A 23,647-nucleotide genomic window follows, 5' to 3' on the forward strand; every position below is an offset into this window, starting at 1 on the left:
TGTTTGATTGTTTCTTTTTTCTTTTCGCCAAGCTTCTTTGTCGTCCTTACTCTAAACGGGAGTAAACACACCAGAAAGGGATAATATCGCAGGATGAGAACTTTTATAGAACACCTGAAATGAATTTAATGCAATTTTTCTTTTAAAGGGTCTAAAAATTTGTATGGTAGAGTGGAAAATTTCGTGAACACAACGAGACATCGTCCTTCAAACCTTAAATTCGATTGCCGAAATGAGACGGCACGAGTATTGCGGCTACATAACCAGATGGGGTAGCCAGCTTTTTACGTAATCAGTACCTCTGACAAACCTATATCATACGAGTGAGATATTATGCTTCGATATTAAGCAGTTTGGGCAAACTCTTTTCTTTCCAAGTGAATACCAACCCTTTAACTGACTCAACACCCTAATTCAAAATCTAAATTCAGAATCTAATTCTTTAAGGCAGGTGTAAATTTATTATGAACATAATTTTTCATTTGGGAGGTTACTGGTTAGGTCAAGATATCACATTTTGAATATTCAAGGGAGATTATCGAGTATGCATTTTTTTTAAGTTACCATGAATAAATGAGAAGCTTTATTAACTGATCCTGAGCGAACTAGAAGGTGCATCTTTTAGATAAAATTATTCCTTAACCACCAAGTTTAAACGTCAGTGACATATATTTCCTCCGAAACTTCAGAGCTTATGCATATCCTCTTTTTCTGTACGAAAACAGTTGCAGCAAACTTAAAGAGGATTTTGTGCTGGACCAGGCTTTTGCTTGCCTAACTTCCAAAACGAATGCTACATATGAGGAATCTTGTAGCCAGACAACGGTTAGAGCTATCCATCATTCTGTCCATCATTAAACGGATAAACCAATGTAAGCCAAAGGAAAAGACAATACGTCGTAAGAAATGCCTTCACCATCAGAACGGATTAAAGTAGATTAGATAAATATAATACACCGTCAAAACCATAGCAACCTTTGACCAGAAGGAGCATCGCCCTGATGTGTCCATTCTTCCCATGGTACTAGACTGCTTAAAAAACATTGGATTGGATGAACACCTTTACACGGAATTATTGTGAAAGCTGCTCATAGATCCAGGACCGTGCTACAGGAATCTAAGAGCAGGCGAACCTGTTAAAGCTAGTTTGGTTCTTTTAGGTGTGAAATTTTCTTGATAAGCACCCTTGAAGTTTTGACTAACAGGTGTGATACGCCTGACCTTATTGAGTTGCCCATGACAGAATTCGTTCACCCCATAATGCAACGCTGATGAAAAGTTTACTGTATTTTCAAACCATAGCGATCTTTAACCGCTTAATTCCATGTAGATATATGTCCTTTTTTTATCATCATGTGGATCGATTTAGTTTCAGTCCGACCCTTTTGACCAAAAAATTACACTTCATTCGTTAAATTTGGGGTAATCTCCTATTCCCTGGCAACACATGGGATTATTTTGGATTGCTTATGTAAATATTTAATTGGTAAATAACTATAATTTTATGATCTGGGTTACCAAAATATTTTATTCTTACATCAGCAACTGAGCTGTGATTTCTTGTGGCTTGCGGCAATTGTTTTGTACCAATATCATCAACAGTGCTTCAGCTCATGGTAAGTTGTGTATTGTCTACCTACTCCCTCATGGTTTTGGATGATTTGCCATTAGTAAATTGTTTTCCATACGATAATATTTTGAGCCTCTCTGATAATAATATTTTCAATACCTGCTACGAGAACTTTACGTAGTTTCCTTTATGAATCTTAGGAGACTTATTTTCTTGTAGTGCAAAGAAAGCACTGACGATGAATCATGATAATGTATATGAAACCTATTTACTTCAGGTAATGATATATCCTAAACAGACGGGAATATTGGGTATCCCGGCAGCAAAGTCTGAGAGACCTGCCATAATATAAACATCGCGAGGAAAACGATCCTGTTACGGCGAGTTTGGATCGTGTCTTTTTGAAAATAAATTATCCATTTGAAATGTCATAAGGCCTTAAATCTTTTACTTCTCAGTCTGAAGATCTCTTTCAAAAGGCTTTGGGGCCATTGGGCTACACTGCAAATAATTCTTCTGGTACTTGTAAATTTCGCACGTTTAGTTCAACGAGTCAATTGTATTTATCTAAAATATATCATGTAGTAGAAACAGTGTTGAAATCTTTTGCTAAACTGTTTTAGTAAAGACAATCTTCATGATTTTCTATAGCAAATGCGAAGAATTGAAGAATGACAAGAAAACGGTCGATGATCTTTTCGCTGCTTTTAGCAGTTCTTTTGTTCACAGGTAAGGAGCTGGTACCAGTTGTTTTGACAATAAAATTATCAGTGCGTTACAAAACTAATCAGTAGCCTTATGGCCGGAGTACTGGGGTGTCTTTAACAAGTTCTTTACTATGCAACAAATTTTATAAAGAACGGCGGTCCATGTTAAGCAAAGCGATACTCAGTAAAAGGAGAATGCAATGTGTTTATAATACCTCAGTTTACAACTAGAAGAAATCAGAAATTATACTGTAAAACTGTTAAACGCCTTAATTGAAAGAACTTGAGTAAACTATATTCTTAATTTAAATTAAAAAAAAACAGAACAAAATGCACAATTAACAGGTAATATTTTCCATTTAATGTAAGTTCCCTCCCCCTACCGCACCCCTTTCGTTCCTCGTCCATTGAATGTAAGTTTCAGACTCCTCACTGAGCGTCTCACCGCTAAGCGGCAAGTGATGCGTGGGTTATTTTAGAAATCGATATCATTAAAAGCAGTGATAATGATGACAACGTTGTTAATGACTAGCCAAGTCAGAAGATATCGTCAGTTTAGTCACAAAGTCACAAACAGTTCTCTAATTTATCTCTACGATCCACTATAAGTTTCTTAAAAACAACAATTGGGAAGCGGCGTTCAGATCTTCAGATTTTTATCACATTATTGTTTGCTTTCCCAGACTTATCTTGTGGAAGGCCTTCAAAAGGTATTTGAACTTCATCTGTATTCTTAAGTCCTCAGCTATATCCACTATTATCCTCTTCTCCTTCGTTACATTTCAAAGTGACTTTTCGCACAGAAGGAGTATACGAAGTAAATCGTAAAGGTCATACTACCACTTAGCGTGGAGATAATTACGAGGGTAGTCACTCACAGCGCAGTGAAAACATATTAAATGACGTTTCAGTTGTTTGGTATGGAGTAAGAGAGCATAGAATAAACCTTGCTTTCAATGACGTTCAATTTCTTCAAATTTTCTTCAATGATCATACAAGTTTCAAGGCAAACATGTTAGTAACTGAATACATTTTGGTAAGCTGCTAATCTCTTTGTTCTTCTGTTTTTTCAATGTCAAATAACAGAAAGTAAGTAATCATTGTGACAAGGTTGAGAATAATATAGTAATTTGTCAATGGCGAGCTGAAGGGATCGGACCATGAAAAGGGAGAAAAAATATATCGAATCAACTGCACGGCAGTCTTATGGTCTCATCATTTGTCTTTACTCTAATTCTTTAGGTTGTATAAATCAAGTTCGCAGTCTAAAATCGCATCAAAAGAGTATTGACTCTCACATTCCCCACCCAACTGAGACGGAAGCTGCTCTAAAGAAGTCATCCGTAAATGAGGACTGTGAGGAAGATGAGGAAAGTGGAGCTTCTCCCATAAAAGAAAAAACTAAAATCAAAAGCCTTCAAACAAGCATTCACAAGAACCTTTTGAAGCTCTTTCATAAGCTTAAAAGCGCTAAGCCTGGCAGTGTGATGCCTGATCGTAAAGAGTTTACGAATTTTCAGATAAAGCCAAACCCAGAAAAGGTGGACGATACAGGGGTGTCGACAGGTGTTCCATTAAGCAAGGTTCGAGACGGAATTAAGAATGTAAGTCAATTTCAAGATTTCAATACTACCTCGGCTCTTAAAGCAATTGACAAGTTGGTCAGCGGAGTTCTTCCAAACGTAACAGCAGCAGCTGCAAAGAAATTATCCAGTAACGACACTCAACTTGGGGATTCCGAAGGTGGAAGTGGTTCAGCAATGGATCCAAAAGAAAATGACCAAGGTAAAACAGATCCCTATGCGGCTATTGCTGCTGGACCAGACCATCCTAAGCTCCCTCCGGATTTAAAGATTGCTCCAGGCGGTGCCGAAGGAGAAGCACCCCCTGTTGTTCCTGTCGGTTTGTCAGACGATAGTAAAGGTGGCGATGGTAACAAGAGCCCTGATGGTAAGTACCAAATATTATTTCAGTTTAGCCTTTAGAATATCTCATATACAGATAGATATAAAAATACATTTTCATCTTCATCATTATCTTCTTTTGTTTGAAAGTTTAAGTTATGTTGCAAAGGACTTAATTCTAAGGCTGGAGGCCATTTCCTCTTATTATCTCGTGTTTTGGGAACTGAATATCAGCTGTTGCTTAAGTCTAGAATTTTGACAAAAAAACGAATTTTCCTTAGGAAAAGGGTTCTTTTCTGTAATTTAATTAAGAGACGTATGTGTGTGTGACATGACAGAAAATTAAATGTCGTTGTAACAAATGAATAACACGGTATCATTTTTCTCAACTTCCGTAGAGCCCAGCGAAGCCCCAAGTCAAGGAGATGGTAAGTATCTCGCAGTGATGTCAGACCATACTGACGTATAGGACACTACAAATCGGTAAAGGACAAGTCATTTAAGCACCGCAGTATTGATTTGTTTCCCTTCTTTGCAGACAAAGACAATGAGGAGCCTGACAACCCGATGGTGAAACAAATGCAGCAACAAGCTATGCAAGTCATACAAGAACAGATGCAGAACCAATTTAAGGCTGCTATGCAGACAGCAAAAGGAATGCCGGGGATGGGAGGAATGGGTGGAATGGGCGGAATGGGAGGCATGGGAGGAATGGGAAGCATGGGTGGTATGCAAGGCATGGGAGGAATGAGCGACGGAATGGATAGCATGGGCGGCATGGGTGGTATGGGAGGTATGGGAGGCATGGGAGGCATGGGCGGCATGGGTGGCATGGGTGGCATGGGTGGTATGGATGGTATGGGTGGAGGAATGGGAGGAATGGCTGGCTTTGGTGGACTGGGAGAAATGGGAATGGCCGGAATGTATGGCAACCGCATGGCAGATATGGGAGATATGGAAAATGCTGGCGATGCATTCCAACGAGACAATCTAAGAGGAAACGATGAATACTTTAATGGAGTAAATGGTTATTATGCGAGAGGATTTGGAGAAGAACTCAGGGAACCTATGGGTCCCATGGGGCCTATGGGACCCATGCCTATGATTGATGAACCTGCAGTTGGACGGGACAAAGTACCATTAGGATACGAAGACCGGCCCAGTATGCCTTATTTTCGTCCTTTTCGGAGACATCATTACTTCGACAACGAGGAAGATTTTGATGATGAGGGATTCGACAATGATGTCGACGAAGATGAACCTTATTTTGTTCCCGCTAGAGAACATGCTGCTCTTGAAGAGCCAGTGGAAGAAGGCCCTGAGAGTGATATCGACGAAGGGTACGATGCTCCTCATGATAGAAAAGCTAAAATAGCAAAGGTTGAAAAACCTGACAAGAAAGGAAAACAAAAGCACGACAGTCATAAGCTCAACAAAGGACACAATCAATCAACCCTGGCATCAAAGAAGGACATAACCATGAAACGGGAAAAAACATCAGGTAAACTGCACGAAAGAAAGCACTGACCGTCTTTTACATCATGCATGAGACCACGTGGCGATCGCAATCTTAATAAGTTTATGAGGACACTGAAGACACTTTCCTCGTATAAAACGAAACTAACTGTTGATGAGCATGCACATTCCAAAGGAGTCACTACACCCAATGACAGCCGGGCAAGTTCAACTGTTATGGACTTATTTTCTCATATATAAGGTTTACCTCTATCAACATTTCTTTTGATAAATTTTCTTTGTTATCTCATCAATAAATGAACGGAGCTCTGTTTTTAATGAGTTTGAAGTGTTTCAAACAATCTCACCTTGTGCAGTTAAATATCATTTGAGAAACTCCCTATAATTAAATTCACCCTTTTAGGGAAGGGATTTAGTCCATTCGGATTCAATAATTAGTGTGCTCAAACAAAAATCAATGCAAGAAGGGAAATCGAACATCTTTCTGTTGCACATAAAATGTTTTGCACTCTGTTGGCCATACACGCGCTTGCCGCTAAGGCAGGTTAAGTGTTTAAGAATTGCCTGAATGCGCACCAAAAAATTGAAAGCTTATAGGAAAACATGTGTCTGACTACCTACTTGCAATGACTCATTAAGGCGATGATGAAATATGAGAATCCTTATTTTTCTAAGAACTTGCTGATTGATTATAGTGACCTTTGAAAACAGTAATTCAATGAGGTCATAACTTTGTTTAATAAGGCAGGCCTGACAAATTTACTTTCTTTGGTTTCGGCTTAATTTGTCTTTCACTTTTCTGCAAGCGTTATTATCTTGACGGCGCGAACTTAAATAACTGTGATGCAAAACGAACGGTCATAAACCACTTTAAAGAGTAATTCCGTGTCATTATAATCTCATAGGTGTGAGTACTGGGCCAGCAACTCCCGAGATGTTTTACAATTCTGCCATGAAACAAATTCAGGACCAGGCCATGGCGGGTATTGAAAAGCAGATGCAAAACCAATTCAGCGCCGCTTGGAAAAACGCGCACGGAATGGGAGGAAAGCCAAATATAGGAGGAGGAGGGGGAGGAATGGGTCGCATGGCCGCAATGAACGGAATGGGAGGAATGGGAGGAATGGGAGGAATGGGAGGAATGGGAGGAATGGGAAGAATGGGAGGTATGAACAAAATGGCGAGTATGCAAAACATGCAAGGTAGCATGGGACCAATGCAAGGTATGCCAGGAGGTATGGGCCCAATGCAGGATATGCCGCAAGGCTTAGGAGGTATGGGACCTTTCAATGACATGCCGGGAGACCTGGGAGGCGCAGGACCCATGAACGACATGCCAGGAGGTATGGGCGACATGAACGCAATGGGTAACATGGATGGTGCTGGAGGAATGGCTGGAATGGGAGGAACACCTAGTATGGAAGGAATGGGTGGTGGAATGATGGGTGGTGGATTGGACAATGGAATGAACGGATTCGGTGGAATGGATGGTATTAATGGCTTCACTGGGATGAATAACCCAGGTATCACAACCATGGGAGACGCACCTGGTGGCCTATTTAGAAGAGAGTTTCAACGTAAATTAGCAGAAAAGGACAATCATCACAAGAAAGCTAGAATAAATAAGTCTAAGAAAAGTGCTAGAAAAGCAAAAGAGAAATCGCATTAAGAAGAGTTATTTCCAATAGTTCTTTTAAGCATGTGTTTAAAATGCCTGTTTTATACGGGCGCCCATAGAACAAAAATAATTTAAAGGGTTCAAAATTTGTAAAATGTGTCACGCATTTTGTTTTTTTAATTCTGCATTCGATGGTGAGAATCTATGACAACAGTTGTCGAACAAAACCATTGTCCTCATTATAACAATAGCTATAATTCCAATAAAAATTATAGTTACTCTGAGTTAGACCGGCATTTCAACCCCACTTTGACATCGTGATCATATCATTGCGAGCAGCGAGCGATAGTGATAGTTTAATCAAATTAATTACGGCAATAAAGATGGTTACTTTTACATAGAAAATGCCGAAAGTCCTTTCCCTTGTTGTGTTTCGAAGTATAACAAAACACTCGCATCAGTATTCTATTCCTCACAAATCAAAAACTCGGGCATTCCTCTTAAGGCAGGGTATTAAGAATTTACTATAGAGTTTCAGTTGTTTCAGTAGGAAATCCTAGCCAAAGGTTATATCGATTTTTCTCGTTCTTCTTGCTCCTCCTCCTAATATTACAATATATACAAACGAACGGAAGGGGGGGTATCATTAATTTCAGTGTATTTCGATTTGGGATAATTCCATATATCAGCCTTTCACATATTTGGCGCAGCGTCGATACCTTGCAGTTCGGGGCTATGAAAATGTTCTATCGAAAATAAAATTGTACTTTTGGATGGAATTAAACTTGTTGCGGTTCGCATTTTCGTTGCTCCGTATTACCGAATTTCGTGCAGGTATTTTTTTTACACACTTAATGTCATAAATTAAGTAAATTGAGAAATGTAGCCAGAGATAAAATTTGTGTTATGACTACTCGAAAAATCTTCAGGCCCTCATATTGGAAGCCTTTGTCGGCGAAACCCCGTGCTAACCTTTGATTTTTGTTCAGAGCGTCAAGAGCACTCAACGCTAAAAAAGCGAAAAAACATTTAGTATTCTTCAAAAAACCCCCTCAGAAAGAAATAGTTAAGTATATCGATGTCTTTAAAAACATCCTTAGTTGGAAAATGATTGGAATAACAGGCACTGACCGTCTGAATAACAATTTTTGTCCAAACTTAAATGGAAAGTAAAAGAGAAAGAAATGTTTGCCTTCGGGTTCTATTGGTGTGGTCTTGTTTATTAGAAATTAAAAATCCCCCACTAAATTATCCCATTAGAGGTTTATAAAAAACACATAACTGTTATCTTACAATTAGGGAAAATGTTTCGTCACATGCACACGGTTTTCGAATTGACCTAATGATAGAGTAGGAAAGTGACAAGAACTTTACCCAAAAGATTTAGGGGCTTTGTAGAACCCTTTGCTGCTTTAGTGGTTTTCTGTTGTCCACACTGTTATTAACTTCCTGAACTGATTTAATGGCTCCTCTTTCCCGTTCATTTGCCCTTGATCTTAATAATAGGAATAGGGCCGGCTGCCTTTACCATCCGATTAACAGCTCTGATCAGTTCATCTTTCTGTTCATCCAAAGTCTTTCTATTAGTTTTTCCCATTAATATCCTCGCCACGTGCGCTTCATGCTTCTTGTACTCATCTTGTCTTGTGAACATGCCGCAAATAATTTTGTCGTAAACTGACGTATCCTTGATCCATTTATCACGAAGTTGAATTTTCCCAGAGCACAATCTGTGCAGTCTAGTAGTTCTCCTTTCCCCTTTCAAAGCCTTCGCTGTGTTTGCTGGAAGAGAGGTCATTTCACTGAGTGACATCCTTACACAAATACTTTGAGAATAAAAGAAATAGAAAGTTACGGAAACTTACGGTTTCCTCTGGGGTCTCCTAGAAGATATTTAAGCAAAGCTGCAAGACAATACGAGAATTGGTTGTTACTGTGACAACACTTGATAGTTGGTAACATGCAGCCGTAAATGGACAACATATTCGCTGCATGGGTAATAGCATTATTTACCCATTAGAGGTCACCTCTGGGGAATCTCCTCCATATAGCTATTGGACTGTCGGCAATCCGTTAAAACAGTACGTACACCCATGAACAAGAAATCGATGAACGATAGATGAGCAAACCAAACCTTTAGGTCAAATTTACAACCTTGTGAATGATAACAAGGTTGCTGTAAGTAACTTTTGATCAATTGCAACCGTATATCAGAAAAAATCGTAATTTGAGTCAATAAAATCTTTAGTTTTAGCTCCTGAATGTTCAAGATGGAAAAAAGAAATTTTGATGCGTAAGTGGTAAGGGGCTAGGTAGCTGAAAAACACTTGAATAGCGGCGTCCTTCGTTTGATGTTTTCGACAGTAATTCCAAATTTTACAAATACTTTGAAAGGCAGAAATAAAAATCGTATGGTTTCTGTTGTAAACTTCTCCTTTCAGAAGTAGTTGCCACTAAGGCTGTCATGCAACACGAATGTAGAGCAACATACCATATTCCCAAGGGCTTCGTCTGTCAATTTTCAATTCACGTTTTTGTATCTTTTCTATGGAAGTTGGAGAAAGAATTTAGTGAATTTAAAAAACGGTAAGAGCTTTCATGCCACGTAAAATAGGACGAGCAATTTGTGTAGTAATTCGTTATCAAAAGCATTCGACTAGCAATACAAAAGGTTATAAACTCGAAGAAAAAGTAAGTATTCAATAAAGCTTAAATGGAATATTGTATCCCACCGGCATTCAGTATAGTGGTATTATACCTAATACTTATTAAAAAATCCGCTATTGATATGATAAAATATTTCATCTGATTCTTTCACTGGGTTAGATTATTGGGCGAAATTGGTAACATCGGTTAAAATCATGCCGTTCCAAGCGAAAAAGGTAAATGATTATCATTTTTCTACAATTACATTTTCTAAGCTGTTGAGAAAATTGATTCAAGACTGAAGCAATCAGGTAATACCTAGCTTTGATTCCTTATTTGACGGATATTAAACCAAACTGGCCAATTTCTGTAAAAGTAACACTCAAACAGTTTGCTTGAGGACGAGAAAAATTAAGAAAGCTACATAAAAATAAAAGCGATGACATATGATGTTGGGGCTTCGCATGTTCCACCTGGTTGAGTTTAGTACCAGTAAAGGTTAACCATCCGAAAAACACTATTAACATCACGATTGTTGGACAAAGAAGATCAGTGGAGCGTTCTTGTAATTAAATTGGAGTTTATCTTACCTGCGGCTGCCAACTCCAGACAAGCAAAAACTGTTATGAAGAACAACCCCTTCATTATCTTGAAAACATGGCATGGACCTGAATTCCTTATCCTAAACTGTAGGCAATTCAATCTCTCGTCAGCCAACAAAAGAGAAGTACATTCTCACATAATGAGAAAGATGCTTAAAGGAAGTGTTTTTCAAGGAGATCTAATTTCTTCAACTCTGCAGATCTCTTAAAACAAAGAATGCTCGACTTCAAGGCACACGAATTAATTACTTTTAGGCAAATTGAAAGGTGAGGATGGAAGTTAATGGGAAGAAATATGATACTTCACTATGACACCTGCTACAGGAAACAAATCTCAGGAGTGATAAAGAGAAAGTTTAACTCACGGAACATTTTCCTATACGCTGATGCAAGGTGTAGTCGCTTTCAATAAAGAATCAGACGTCTAAGCACTGTCACTTCCCGTTTCACATCTTACGACGTACCAGCTACGTTTCCTGCTCGAAGATTTTATGACGTAATGTTTTGCCACCAACACAAACCACTTGCTGATTTTTCCCCTTTTTACGGGTTGTAGTTTTCTAAGTTTTTCATTGTAGCCAAATAGCCTAACCCTGGATTACACAGATCGTGGATGAAATATAAATTGAGGGAGCATAAACACTATTTTTCACGTAAGAGGGGGTGAAGTATTTGATCGATTTAATTGCTACAACCTGCTGTCACCATCCAGATTGACACCAAATCACGACCTTTTCACTTCTCTTTTCTATCTTCAATTAATTCTGAGCATTGTAAACTCCAACCCGTTAGAAATAGGATCGTCATAAATGTAGATCGGGGTGTACTCTGAGGTCAGAAGATAAGGACCAACGGATGTGGTTGCCTTCGTGAACGGGGCAAAAACACAACTGGAAATCGTAAGAAATTTTCTCTCTTTCCTTTATCCTTTTACAAGCAACTACTCCTGGCTTCTGCACCCAGTGCAGCGCATTATATTTTCCGAGGAAAAAATTATTACCATAGTACAGTTTTAGTTCAGTTCTCCTTACTTTCATTAACGCGCATTTGGAGGGACTGAAACGAGCATTTCCTGAAGCATGATGTTTTCTCATGGAAACATAGAATTACAACGCTCCACCACTCATTACCAAGAAACAACTTATGAGAAAGTTTGACCCTCTAACTGATTTAAAATGTTACTATTCTTTCGAGCGACCATCGATTTGAAAACCTGAAATGTGTTATCTGGCGAAAAAACCCAAAATATGTAGGTCAACACCTTTCGCAATCTCAACCTTAAATGCAAATTAAACTATGTGAAATTCAAACTTTTGGTCTCAGAATAACGTAATTTGATGAAGCTTGATGAAACTCATTACTTGTTATGTTGAGCTCAATATAATGGCAGAGAGATACCAGGTCTGTTAAATAACGTGCTAAACTTGACTGAGCATAAAATTCTGAGTCATTCAAACCACCATTCCTGAAGTAGCTCGTAGTAATTACGCGCTGTACGCGCTCCCCAGATGCAATGTCTCTTTTGCGCTGATCGCGTCTTTCCAATAGGCGCTCTTACCATGTGACCAAACTTTCTCTTTTTGTTTAAAGTTCATAGCTCCTGCCTATTTCTCCTCGTATATTATTAGATTTTCCAACATTCTTAACTATTCTATAAGGCAGAACACTAGATTATCGTTACCGGGAGCAGAAACAAATTTTGGTAAAAACACTTTGCTTTTAACTGAGAGAAAAGTTTTAATGTGCAAAATAGATTTTAATGCGGGTCTAATTTTTTTGAGAATTTTTTCAGTTACTTGATAGAAATTAGATTTTTAACGTAATTTTAATTTTTTAACCAAATTTTAATCATAATTTATATTTGATATCAGGCTCAACCCTGAAAACTTGTCCAATGAGAACCTTATACTGATCGCAAAATAGCTTTCATGGTAAAAGGACTGAAATTAATCCTAAGTACCCCTGTACTGGCTTCACATAAAACCCTCCTTAAAGATTTTACGGACTTTACTCGCTCTTTGCGCCTAAAATAGCCAAACGCTACCAAATAGGCAAACGGTTGCTTTTGAAAATTATTTGGAGCGCACGGAAGTAGAGACTGCCTCTAAAACCATTCTCAACGGAAGAGATAATCTAAAAGCAAAGCAAAAATATGCAGTTAACAGCGAGATAAATCTTAAAAAAGCCGACAAAGAAACCACTACAGTTATAATGAATACCAAACTAGCAGTCTCTAATAGGAAGTGAAATACTTCGAGGTTAGCTCAATATACTTTCGCCGCAAAACTTCGTAAAACTCACCTCACATAAGAAAATCCCCACTCCAGCACACTTCAAAGCATGCGGTCGACTCTGTCAATGCTACACATTGGTTCGCTACCGCTGACCAATGTAATGTAGACGTGTTCATAGGAACAAACATATTTCGGTAGCCCGACCACAAATCGAAATCAGAACTGGCTGTAAACTCGTGCTTAGACCTACGCACAATAGAAAGCTCGTCAAGATTAGTGTTGTTGCGAGCGAACGCAGCAAGCGAACGCAGCAAGCGAGCAGCAACAAAACATACAGGAGGGTTACGAACAAGTCTCTAACGAGAAATTCTATTATCCCCTTACACAACCAACAGTGTCTGAAACAGCCAAAAAAGTCAAAACGATTGTCAACATTTTGTTTACTAAAGAACACATTGACAACATGACCTATAAGTGGCTCAATTCAGGCTAAAAAACAACCTAGAATACAGAAATTTTATATGCTGACCAAAGTACATAAAAACCATTCCTGTCGGCAGACCCATCGTGTCTAGTAACATGGCCCGACAGAATGTATTTCCAGTTCTTACAACTGATCGCGAAAACACAAGCCTTACATTAAAGACACTACTCAGTTTATAAACTTCATCGAAAACACTCCACTTCCAGAAGAAGCGGTTTTAGCTACTTTCGACGTTTTTACTGATCAGTTATACTAACATTCCCCTAGAAGAGGGAATTAAAGTCATCTGTCAAAACTACGAAGAGCATTTCCGTCAAAACGTCCGATCCCAACAAAACGAAAATTCTCAAATTCGGCGACAAACACAATCTACAAACGCACGGAATAGCTGTGGAAACAAAAATGGAGGTAGCTTTTGCGGTCATATTCATGGTTCATGTTAAGAAACAGCTACTAGCTACAAGCCCACATGAACCATTTCTTTGCAAAAGATACATCGAGGACATTTTTTTCCGTGTGGACCTTTTCCGAAACCGAAATCAACAACTTCATTGATTTCGCTCTACGATTTCATTCTACGCCACTATTATATTCACGCATGAACTGTCGTCAGAAAAAATTGTTTTCCTCAATACTGAGGTTTTTTAAAGGACCCAGATTTATCGACAGCAAAATCCGTGATGTTTACACATATTATAAGCCGACAGAAATGTTCCAATAAACGCACTTCTCTCCATGCCACCCTCTCAGTGTTTAGAAAGGTTTTGTAGAAGGAAAAGCACTACGCTTGCTGAGAACAATCTCTCAACAATCTCAACAATCTTTTGAATGGAAGAAGAAAAAATTTTGTAACTCGCCATATAAAACAAGGCTACCCTCAGGACCTCGTTGAAAAGATCTTAACCGAACCAAAATTTTTATCACGCAACACGGCTTTAAAAAACAAACTGAAATCATTTAAAAGATTTTGCCGTTCGTTCCAACTTTCAACCCTGCCGACCAGAATCTTAGAGAGATTCTTTAGAGACTCTGGCACCTCATTTCTGGCAACAATGACCTGGTGCAAATATATCCTAATCCCTTAATTGTTGTCATCAGAAGGACAGGTCTCTAAAAGATTCTCTTATTAGAGCACAACTTCCTTCGCTTTAATCACACAACAGAATTTTAGGAGTTAACACGGTAAAGGTCTAGTGACAGTACTATAGCACTGAGCTGAATTGGCTTCCCTGTCTGATAAAAGTTTTACTTTACTTTAACCTGTGAATTCCTGCCACAATTCCCTTATTGCTGAAGTCTATGAGTTTGTTATGTAACCTTGCAAATCCCCTGTATTATATTAATTAAATAGCCCGAGTTATCAACTTTTATATCATATTATTATTTTACTATTACGCCATTTTACCATATTGGGACAACGGAACGCGAAAAATATGTAACAATATTTCATAGTAGAACAGGGGGAAAGTGGAGCAACAAAATGGCCGCACTGAACTACCCAGACAGTGATTGTTCTTCCTTTTCTCAGGCATGACTCTCTCAGAAACGAACGTTAGGCCCAGAAGATTTTTGGTGGTCGGAAAGAAAACTTTTTCAAATTACTTCATCTTCTACGCACGTCGTATGCGATCGGTGCGATGCTCAGCTTAAACTGTCGGGAGTATTTCCAAAACTAGATGTCAAATGGTAGAAAATTAAACTCTTGATCTAAAGTTTAACATGTAATGCGAGCGAACATCTTGCTCATTGCCAGTATAATTCCTTGCCCTTATGAGGCTCGCAAAAAAAAAAACGCAACTCGCAAAATATCTGCTCGTATTATATGTTAAACCAGAGAATGAGGTGTATATATTTACAAAAACAGGACCTCTTTAAATACATATTGCAAATGTTTTCTAGAAGATTGTGATTCGATAGCATTCAAATATGTCCCAAGCGCTTCACTAAGTTTGGATAGGGGTGTTAAATACGGTGTCCAATAAGGTGTCCTGTATGCATTGCCAATGCCACTTCATCTGTGTACGCGCATGCCATATGTGAGCTGCTCGGTATAAAGCGCTCAAAGCAAAACAAAAAAGTTTATCAAGCGTTTGTTACAACGCAACTACGGATTCTAAACATGCAACTAACACGGCGTAATTTAAGAAATTACAATGCATGTAGTGTAGATAACCAACGGTTATGTACTAGGTAAACCCACCATGTTTCTACAGAATGCACATAACAAGGTTGTGTTGGTGTTTGCATTTATCACCTTAGTCAAATTATTATACCTGTCAATCGATTTAAAACGATCCGCCTGTTAAGAGACTAATATTTCAGTGTTACTGAAGCGTTACCAGAGCGAAGTGATTTATCAGTCTATCAGCAAGAACAGTTTTAAGTCTCATGTTCGGAGTCAGCAGGTGAATAATCACGAAACACTAAGCACAGTCGAAACCCTCCTACAACATGGCAACCCCAGAATAATCCTTGAAGAAAGAGGATACAAGCAATCATCGCCTTCGTTTCTTCTTGATAACCTTGGTTTAACTAAACATTTAATCTTTACTTTCTCCCACGTGCAGGCTAAATATTGGCGAAGTCGATGGACTGCACAACTTAGTGGTAAATATTTAATTTTGCTTGACTTTAGAACATCTTGTTGAATCTAATGACGTCATTTAGTGGAAATGACCAAATAGGAAACATTTTCAAGTTCTCTTTGATCTGGATTTTTGTTTTTTGAACGGTAAGTTAGAATGTGATTGAAGTTTTTAGCTTTCTGTAACTCCTATTTACATATACAAAGCAAAATATTTCAGCTTGCGAATGGAACAGATTTTATTATATAAACAATAATAATTACAAGCAATCTAGAAAAAACCTGCTTTGCTAAGAGGATTTGGAGCAAAGTTGAAAATATGGTAGAAACATGTTGATAAAAACGATTAAATCTAATAAAGTTTGTTGTTGGCGAGCAGTCTATACAAACTTATTAACAAACAGGGCCTGATAACCGGAGCAGACATAACTTTTGGTGGCAAAATAATATATCATTTTCCTGGCAGGTACAAATTTGCGATAAATAAACAATAACGAACAAGGAAAGGCCGTGGAATGAACAGGAGACTTCTTCTAACGTGCCTGACATTGTGTTTGTCGCACGCGGGTAAGTTTTATGTTACAAATATCAATCAACCTGGATATAAGATGGTACTGACATGCTGTGAGATGTTTGAATATTCTAATTTCTTTCCACCAGCCTCGCCACAAGTAACAAACGATTGATGTACTAACTTCAAATGTGACCCAGTTCCCTCAGATGGAAATTGTTGTCTTCTTTTTGTATCATAATTATCAGTTCTGTTTTTAAGTCGCAATCTCGTAATTATGGTTTTTGGCTCCTATCTCAGCTTCCTTATCCTATATTTTCCATTTGACTTGACCTTTCATTTACGATTTGAAACCGTATTGTATCTAAAACTATTGCTAAAAGTTTGCCGTCCTTTTTATTGATGTAAGCGAACTGTCTAAAAAATTTCTACGTATCTTTCCAAGAGAGTGATATTTGTTGGACTCCAAGACCAAATAAACATCCACCATATTCTTATTTTCACAATTTAGGCTAAACTGAATATTAGTGCACTCGTAAAGTCGTGATGTTTTTAAGAAGTCCGGGTAAAATCTAGAGAGACATTACAGTCGCGATCAGCGAAAAATGGACAATGTCATATCGAAATGATTGCTTGTACGGACAGTTTAAGAGTGGCGACAAATCTTATTAAGCTAAAAATAATAGTAAATTGAAAGTGAAAAAGTAAGAAACAGGTACTCTATTGTGCTTTTCGATTCACTTGCCCTCTCTCTATTCTTAAGAGGAGACCGTCCTAATCTGGTCACTGACAAAGTCTTTTTGGGACATGCTTGCAATAAGTTGCTTATTGGGCTTGCTAAGTATATTTTCAATGGATCCACTAAAAAAGGAGGATAGACAATCCCCGAAGCTTAATTAAAGTCACTGTGAGGCCTCAACTTGGTAACAAAACGAAGAAAATCAAAATTTAATCGCAACAATCATTGACAGAGGTTTTGCTCTGTTGTGTATACTTTCCCGTTTGCTTGTTTGTTCAGTTTATAGCTTTATGCTGTCTAGATGCTTACAGTTTGTTTAGCTATTCGTCTGCTCGCTTCACATGTATATTGTTATTGACATTATTCTTGTTACAGTATTAACGGCACCGTTGGAGTCATCTTCTGGAAAGTCTGGCGAAGACGAAGGTGAGCTTTGTGAACTGTTTCCTGTGTCTTTAATTTGATAAGCGCAACGGGAGCTGGGATAAGTGGGAATTATCCTCTGAGCCTGATGCTCCCAAGAATCACAAGGAAAAGAGGAAACTAACTAATCTTTAGGATGCACCAAATTTATTTATGGTGCAAGGTCAAACAAATCACAAGGAGTGTTTTATGGACAAAAAAGCGTGCAAATTTCTTTATTTGATTCGTTCTTAGCGCATCCAGCGACTCCAAAGTCGGTTAATCTTGAAGATAAAGGTAAGTGTAATTTCAAATCATGCATGTGACCTCCAAATGCATGTGCCGCGGAAATAATAAACAAATTAGCATAGTTTGGTCAAGGTTGTGATCAAGGGTTAAACGAACTTTAAACCTTCACGCAAAAAATTAGCAATACTATTCATAGTTGAATGTGTATTGTGCTCTCCCCCGTTCGTGGGACTTAAACCCGTTGTTAATTTTCTTAATGAGTGTTTTACATAAACTTGGACGCAATTCATGAGTACAGCTGCTCCCTGAATGAAAAATATTGGCCTCTGTTATAGTGAGTAATGTCATAGTATGGTCAAAAATGTGTTTTTGTCTTAGTAAAAGAGGCAGTGCAAAAAGCTGAACTAGACGCAAGTCTAGCTGCGCAAGATGCTGTAAAGCATGGACATAAGGCTGAGACAAGAGTTGAGAGCATCAAAAGCTCTGAAGCAAGTGACGCCAGTAATGATCACAATTCAGACGAGAAGCCACCAGCTTCCAGAAAACATGAGACGTCAGGTAAACCCAGCGATTCCCTTAGTTAAGTTCAATCATGCTAAAACTGAAATGGTGAGATTCTCTGTTCTATTTGAATCTATGCTAATTAGTGGGAACCTTATGAAACTTAGCACCAAAATTTGTGTCAGGGCAGCAGTCTTTGATCAGCCCCTCAGTTTTGTTGCCAACTTAATATCATCTTCAATAAAACCTTAGTTACAAAATGGCTATCTAAAATTATCATCATTTTTGTAGCAAGTGACCTGGACGAAGGACCCCATGTAAAGCGAGTAAAGGAGCACAAGGTAAACCGAAAGCCAAGCGGAATGGGAAAGATGTTAGGACTGGGTGAACTGGGAGACATTGGAGGAAACAATAATGAGTACAAAGAAGACACTAGGCTGGAGGATCGCTTAGCCATGGAAGCTGAAGAGGAAAAGAAATACGAAACCGGAGAAGGATATGGCACAGGAGGAGGAGGAGGAGGAGGTGGAGGTGGAGGTGGTGGTTGGGAAGATGGAGGAAAAGGTGTGAACTGGGCCACAAATATCCAAAGACAAGACGCTGCAGAGGTAAAAATGACTATGTCTAAAATGCCTCATTAACGAGGACTTGCTAAAGCTTTCATTCAGCAAACAATTCACTTAGCATAAGGTAGAGAGTGGACAAGGTATCACATGGATTGCAAATCGTAAGCTCTTCCACCAAAGTACTGTGAGCACGTAATAAACTTTGGTCTTCCGTACAAATTATATTTATCTGTTTCCCCACTGCTTTAATTAGCTAGTTAAGAGCCGTGGAGCTGCTTTTACTCTTTTTCCTTGTATATACATAGAAACAAAGCATTCAAGCCCAAGTTGCCTCTGAAAGTGCACATGAATTGGACGAGATCCAGCGCGCCATTGCGGCTGAGTCTCAATCTTCACGCGGTTCTGCATCAATTGGCAACGGAGGTGCTTCAGTAGTTGGGGGAGCAGGCGGGGTATGTAATACTCTTTCACTTTCTACTTTCCACCATTTACTGATTTATTTTGTCGAGCTTAAATGGAACATTTTTTTTTTCTTTTTACAAAAGCAACCGATATTGTACAAAACGTAAATAAACAAGTCATTGTTTGTATTGTTTGTCATTATCCAACTGCACTAAGTAAAGTACAAAGAATGCGATAGTCGGCAAAAGTGCACGCTACAACCTCGAAACTGAATCCGATAATCAATATTCATCAACCCGGCATACCTTGCCCTTATTGTGACTTTTACTCATATTTCCATGAAATCCTGATGTAGAAGATGATTCATTTCGAGATCCATGTATCATATCACTTATCATGAAAAGCGCGATGCGTCCCCAAACTTTTCATTTGAACACCAACTAACAACGTCGTTCGTTATGTATGTTTGCCTATCAAAGTGCAGTGATGATTGTTTACAGTATTTGCTCATCAAAATAGGTTCAGGATCAAGAAGGTATGCAACCAAGGATATCAAATCCAGAAGGAGGAAGAGGGCAACCAATGGCCTTTGTAGGAGCTCAGCAAAAAGGAATTACTCCTTCTGAGAACCAAGGTTAATGCACTTATATACCAATCATCTTTTTCTTCACCACCGAAATGGGCTCTGACAGTAAGATGCCTTCTAACTTTCCTAATCTTAACCAACTGTAATAACCTTAACCCACCTAAAGGTGGTCCTTTCACGACTATAAATCGCAATTAGCTATGCCAGTGTTAACTTTCTTCAAATACGTTTACTCAACTAGCTTACAAGTAAGCTACCTAGAACAGTATACCAACAGAGAGCTTCCTCACTTTGGCGATTAATAGATAAACTAATGATACACATATTCCAGCATTCTAACAAGACATCTTGTTGAATGTGTCTCTCCTTTTGCATGCCTGCATGATGACGGACACATAAAAACCCTGACCACGCAGAGGAATTTCAGGAATATTCATCACCTTATCTATCCGTTGGTCAGCCAGGTTGGTCCAAATATCTCGTAGTTCCCCTTTTCCTCAGTCGCGTCTTTTCCAGTTCGAAAATATCTAAAAAGAAATTAGGAAATTTCATACTTCCTTCTTGCTAACGAGTATCGCTGGTAGTCATCATTTTTATTCCAAAATTAATCTCTTACATTCAAGATACACTCTAAACAATAAAAAAACAACAATAACAACAGCACACACACAAGCATACAGCCGACTTTAGGCGTTTCAATTAACCGAAAATTTTCGCACAGAGATCTCAAGCCTCGTTCACCAAGCCGACAAAATGCTGCCGGGCGAGATGAGAGGATCATCTCAACAAAACAACATGGTAATCGGTGGCTTAGGAGCCCGTGGAAGCCAAGGTGTAAGTGAAGGTATAGCAAGCTTTGGAGGAATAGAGGGGGGGCAGCAACTTGGAGCACAAAGTCAAGTATCACCGATGGAGCAACCTCCCGTGGCATCCGAAAGAGCTGGATATGGAGGTGCCTTGGAGCAAGGTGCAGTGAATCAGGAAGGATTGGGTCAAGGGGGTCTGGCAGGATTGAGTGACTCTGCAGTGAGCCGCATGAGCGAAGATGGAACAGCGGGAGGATCCTTGCAAGGAATCCAGGGAGCTCAGGATGTTCAAGGGATGCAGAGCTTGACATCTGCTTTTGCAGGGGGGCAACAAGTGCAGGGTGGAATGCTATCTGATGGAGGAGGTGTTAGCAGCTTGCAAGGGCAAGGATTAATGGGAGGTGGTCTTCAAGGAGGCTTACAAGGTATGATGGGCGGTGGATTGGCAGGCCTGCCGGCCATGGGCGGTGGAGGACAATTTGCACAACAGCAAATGTCATTTAAAAAGGTTTGTGGCAAAAAGCCGAAAAAAAAAATTAAACATCGAAATGACGTTATCTATAACTGAAAGCCGTCAATCTTACGTGACTTATGCATGTTGTCACTACTGCTTTTCTCTTTTCATAAGGCGTGGTTGATAAAATACAGGCAAAAGTCAACATACATTCAGCAAGGAAGAGCAAACCTTGAATCCAGAGACGCAAGAAAGGATAATCATGTGCATGATTGATCTTTGGGGAAGGTTAAAATGTTCTTGGTGAATAAAAGAATCACGAAACGATATTTTTTAAATTTGTTTGGTTTGAAAAAGAAAGATTGTATCTTAGTAAATAAGATGAAGGGTGTCCGTACATCAGAGGTGTGGTTTGATCATAGACACTATTAAGTTATTTCGAATAGGAAAAAGCATTGTGTTCAGAAATGTACCGTAAACGCTACGTTACTATCACATCACAAATCTGTTCATCTTCCACTGACACATAAGTTCACCACATGTGCCTGCTAGCTATTACTACATAGTAAGTTATGACTTTCTTTATAAATACTTCAAAAGGAATGGACAAAGACATTTTCATCATTTCTACGGACTAATGATAACAATAACTGCGGCAGAATACTACTGACTCACTGACGACTTACTTTTATCCCTGAACAGTCAACAATAGCAAGACCACGAGACTTCCAGGTAACGATTTAACTTTACTGGCAGTTAGACAAAGTAAAGCCTTGAAAACGACTTTGACGTCGCCGTAAGGACAAACAATTGATACCTTTGGCCTCTATTGGACGGACACCATCATCACAATTCATCTCTTCCATCGATATTCTTACCAAATTCATCTACTTAAATGAACCCCTTTTTTTTCTGAGTGACTTTAAGACCGGCAACATCTAAGAAAATTGCAAGTGAGCCACGGCTAACGTTCTTGTCGATCTGCAATTACCTTGCTTTCACAACAAATAGCGAGGCATTTTTAAAAATTAGCCGTATTAAGCTCAGTTTGGTTGGACATCAACGTTAATTTCAATTTCAGCGCTCCAAGACACACCAGAAGGAGGACACCAAGACTAAACATAGGAAACCTTCCCAAATACATAAAGATGCTTTTTCAAAGAATTCTGTGCCAAAGAGGCATTTAATGGAGGATAGAAAGACAGTATCAGTCAAAAAGGTAGGACGCTATCGATGAATAACGTTCATAGATTTTCTAGCTGAAATCTGCTTGTGGCATGGAAAATTTCATCAGGAACTGAGCGTGGGCGAAATACAAATTTGGCAATATCTTTTCGATATTCTTCCAGCTGCAGGACATTAAAACGGAACGAAGCAGATATAAACCAATTGAGTTATAGCACATTATGCTTATCAAAGACATTTCCCCAAATCGTAATCAAATATAAATCAGGGTTATAAGTTAAAGGTTTAAAACAGTCTCCCTTCATGGAATTTTTCAATGTACCAAAGGTATATTTTTCAGCGTTCCAATCTACAAGCTTCTTTTTCTACAGGAACGCATTTTTGCGGAGCTAACACAATCCACAAAATCCCCAAGAATGAAAAATTTTCAGCGAAAGCGGTTTTTGAAAATTGAGATCAAACATTCTATCATCCTCTGAGGATTTAAACGAAGAGGACCATAAAATTTGCGGAAAGTTGAAACTGAGTGCAAAAATGTGAATTTTGAAGGAATTAAGTGTGCAATTAAATGAATATCACGAACAAGTACTGAGCTGATTATGAGTGCAATTTGAAATAAATAAGTACGAGTAATTTTTTCAAAGACCATTTTTTTCCTGTTCCTTTTAGAGTAAAATGATGAGGAGGCAACATTCAAAGCACTCGACCGCAGTTTAAAACTGACTCGCTCCGCCTAAAGCACGAGCCATTACGAACGCTTCAAATTTTCCTGGCAAAGAATGAAACGCCCACGAGTTTTCTTGGCCATCAGAATTATAGATTGCAAGAAGATGTACTGACAATTCGTTTGCAATATTTGTTTTAAATCGTCCTAAAGGAGCAAGAAATCTTCTCAAATGAAGCCAGTCGTAAATTTCATTGGCATGACGCATGCGTGATCGGCAAGACATGAGTTGTCAAAAACTAGACATTTAATGATGTAACATTTTTTATCTAATACCATTCTAGAATGAATACCTAGCTTTGAAAAAAATAAAAACCAAGAAAGATATTGTGTTGTAAATTCTTTAATTGTCTGGTTACTTCGATCTATGTCAGCTCGTCGTTTCTTTATCTATTAAGTTACTCTAAACATTGCAGAAACAAAGGAGGGATAAAGGAGACCTGGTTTGTCAAGAGGATGATAGTTTAAGAGAGAACGTTCTGCTTGTTAACGTGTTTCCTTGTGCTGAGAGCAAAGCAAACAGGGGAAATTTCATTTAATAGACACACTGCTCATGCATCTCATATGGATAAAGGTTCTTTTACTTTCTACTTAGTATAGGTAATCACATGAGGCCAAGTACTATTAAGGATTAATTGCACGAGAGTTTTCAAAATTTTCCAAAATTTTGAAAACTCAAGTGCAATTAATCCTTAAT

General features: G+C 38.6%; 3 protein-coding genes across 10 annotated transcripts; 2 read left to right on the top strand and 1 right to left on the bottom strand.

Annotated features, from left to right (window-relative positions):
* Positions 1–1,480: 1,480 nt before the first annotated feature.
* On the top strand, positions 1,481–7,559 carry LOC131787077 (PE-PGRS family protein PE_PGRS5). Its single transcript, XM_059104145.2, has 7 exons — positions 1,481–1,616; positions 2,222–2,299; positions 2,961–2,987; positions 3,520–4,227; positions 4,580–4,609; positions 4,720–5,682; positions 6,563–7,559. The coding sequence occupies exons 2-7, from the start codon at positions 2,242–2,244 to the stop codon at positions 7,324–7,326; spliced, it is 2,550 nt and encodes an 849-aa protein (XP_058960128.2). The 5' UTR covers positions 1,481–1,616; positions 2,222–2,241; the 3' UTR covers positions 7,327–7,559.
* A 91-nt stretch (positions 7,560–7,650) lies between these two features.
* Positions 7,651–10,975, bottom strand: LOC131787116 (uncharacterized). 3 transcript variants are annotated; one of them, XM_059104206.2, is made up of 5 exons: positions 10,889–10,975; positions 10,512–10,608; positions 9,767–9,820; positions 9,141–9,179; positions 7,651–9,057 (listed from the first exon to the last, which is right to left on the bottom strand). In XM_059104206.2, the coding sequence occupies exons 2-5, from the start codon at positions 10,564–10,566 to the stop codon at positions 8,756–8,758; spliced, it is 450 nt and encodes a 149-aa protein (XP_058960189.1). In that variant the 5' UTR covers positions 10,567–10,608; positions 10,889–10,975; the 3' UTR covers positions 7,651–8,755. The 3 variants fall into 3 exon arrangements, with proteins under 3 accessions (XP_058960189.1, XP_066029740.1, XP_058960190.1); XM_066173643.1 differs by having other exon boundaries at positions 10,512–10,603; positions 10,889–10,964; XM_059104207.2 differs by lacking the exon at positions 9,767–9,820.
* Positions 10,976–11,403: 428 nt separating this feature from the next.
* Positions 11,404–23,277, top strand: LOC131787098 (spidroin-1). 6 transcript variants are annotated; one of them, XM_059104179.2, is made up of 14 exons: positions 11,404–11,422; positions 15,809–15,848; positions 16,292–16,392; positions 17,451–17,501; positions 17,733–17,774; positions 18,105–18,284; positions 18,519–18,835; positions 19,099–19,245; positions 19,715–19,829; positions 20,198–20,245; positions 20,503–21,095; positions 21,744–21,773; positions 22,123–22,260; positions 22,896–23,277. In XM_059104179.2, the coding sequence occupies exons 3-14, from the start codon at positions 16,341–16,343 to the stop codon at positions 22,941–22,943; spliced, it is 1,761 nt and encodes a 586-aa protein (XP_058960162.2). In that variant the 5' UTR covers positions 11,404–11,422; positions 15,809–15,848; positions 16,292–16,340; the 3' UTR covers positions 22,944–23,277. The 6 variants fall into 6 exon arrangements, with proteins under 6 accessions (XP_058960162.2, XP_058960163.2, XP_058960160.2 ...); XM_059104180.2 differs by lacking the exon at positions 11,404–11,422 and adding an exon at positions 15,415–15,431; XM_059104177.2 differs by lacking the exons at positions 11,404–11,422; positions 15,809–15,848 and adding an exon at positions 15,916–15,972.
* Positions 23,278–23,647: the final 370 nt, after the last annotated feature.

This window comes from Pocillopora verrucosa, chromosome 10, assembly GCF_036669915.1.
Source record: "Pocillopora verrucosa isolate sample1 chromosome 10, ASM3666991v2, whole genome shotgun sequence".
Lineage (NCBI taxonomy): Eukaryota > Metazoa > Cnidaria > Anthozoa > Scleractinia > Pocilloporidae > Pocillopora > Pocillopora verrucosa.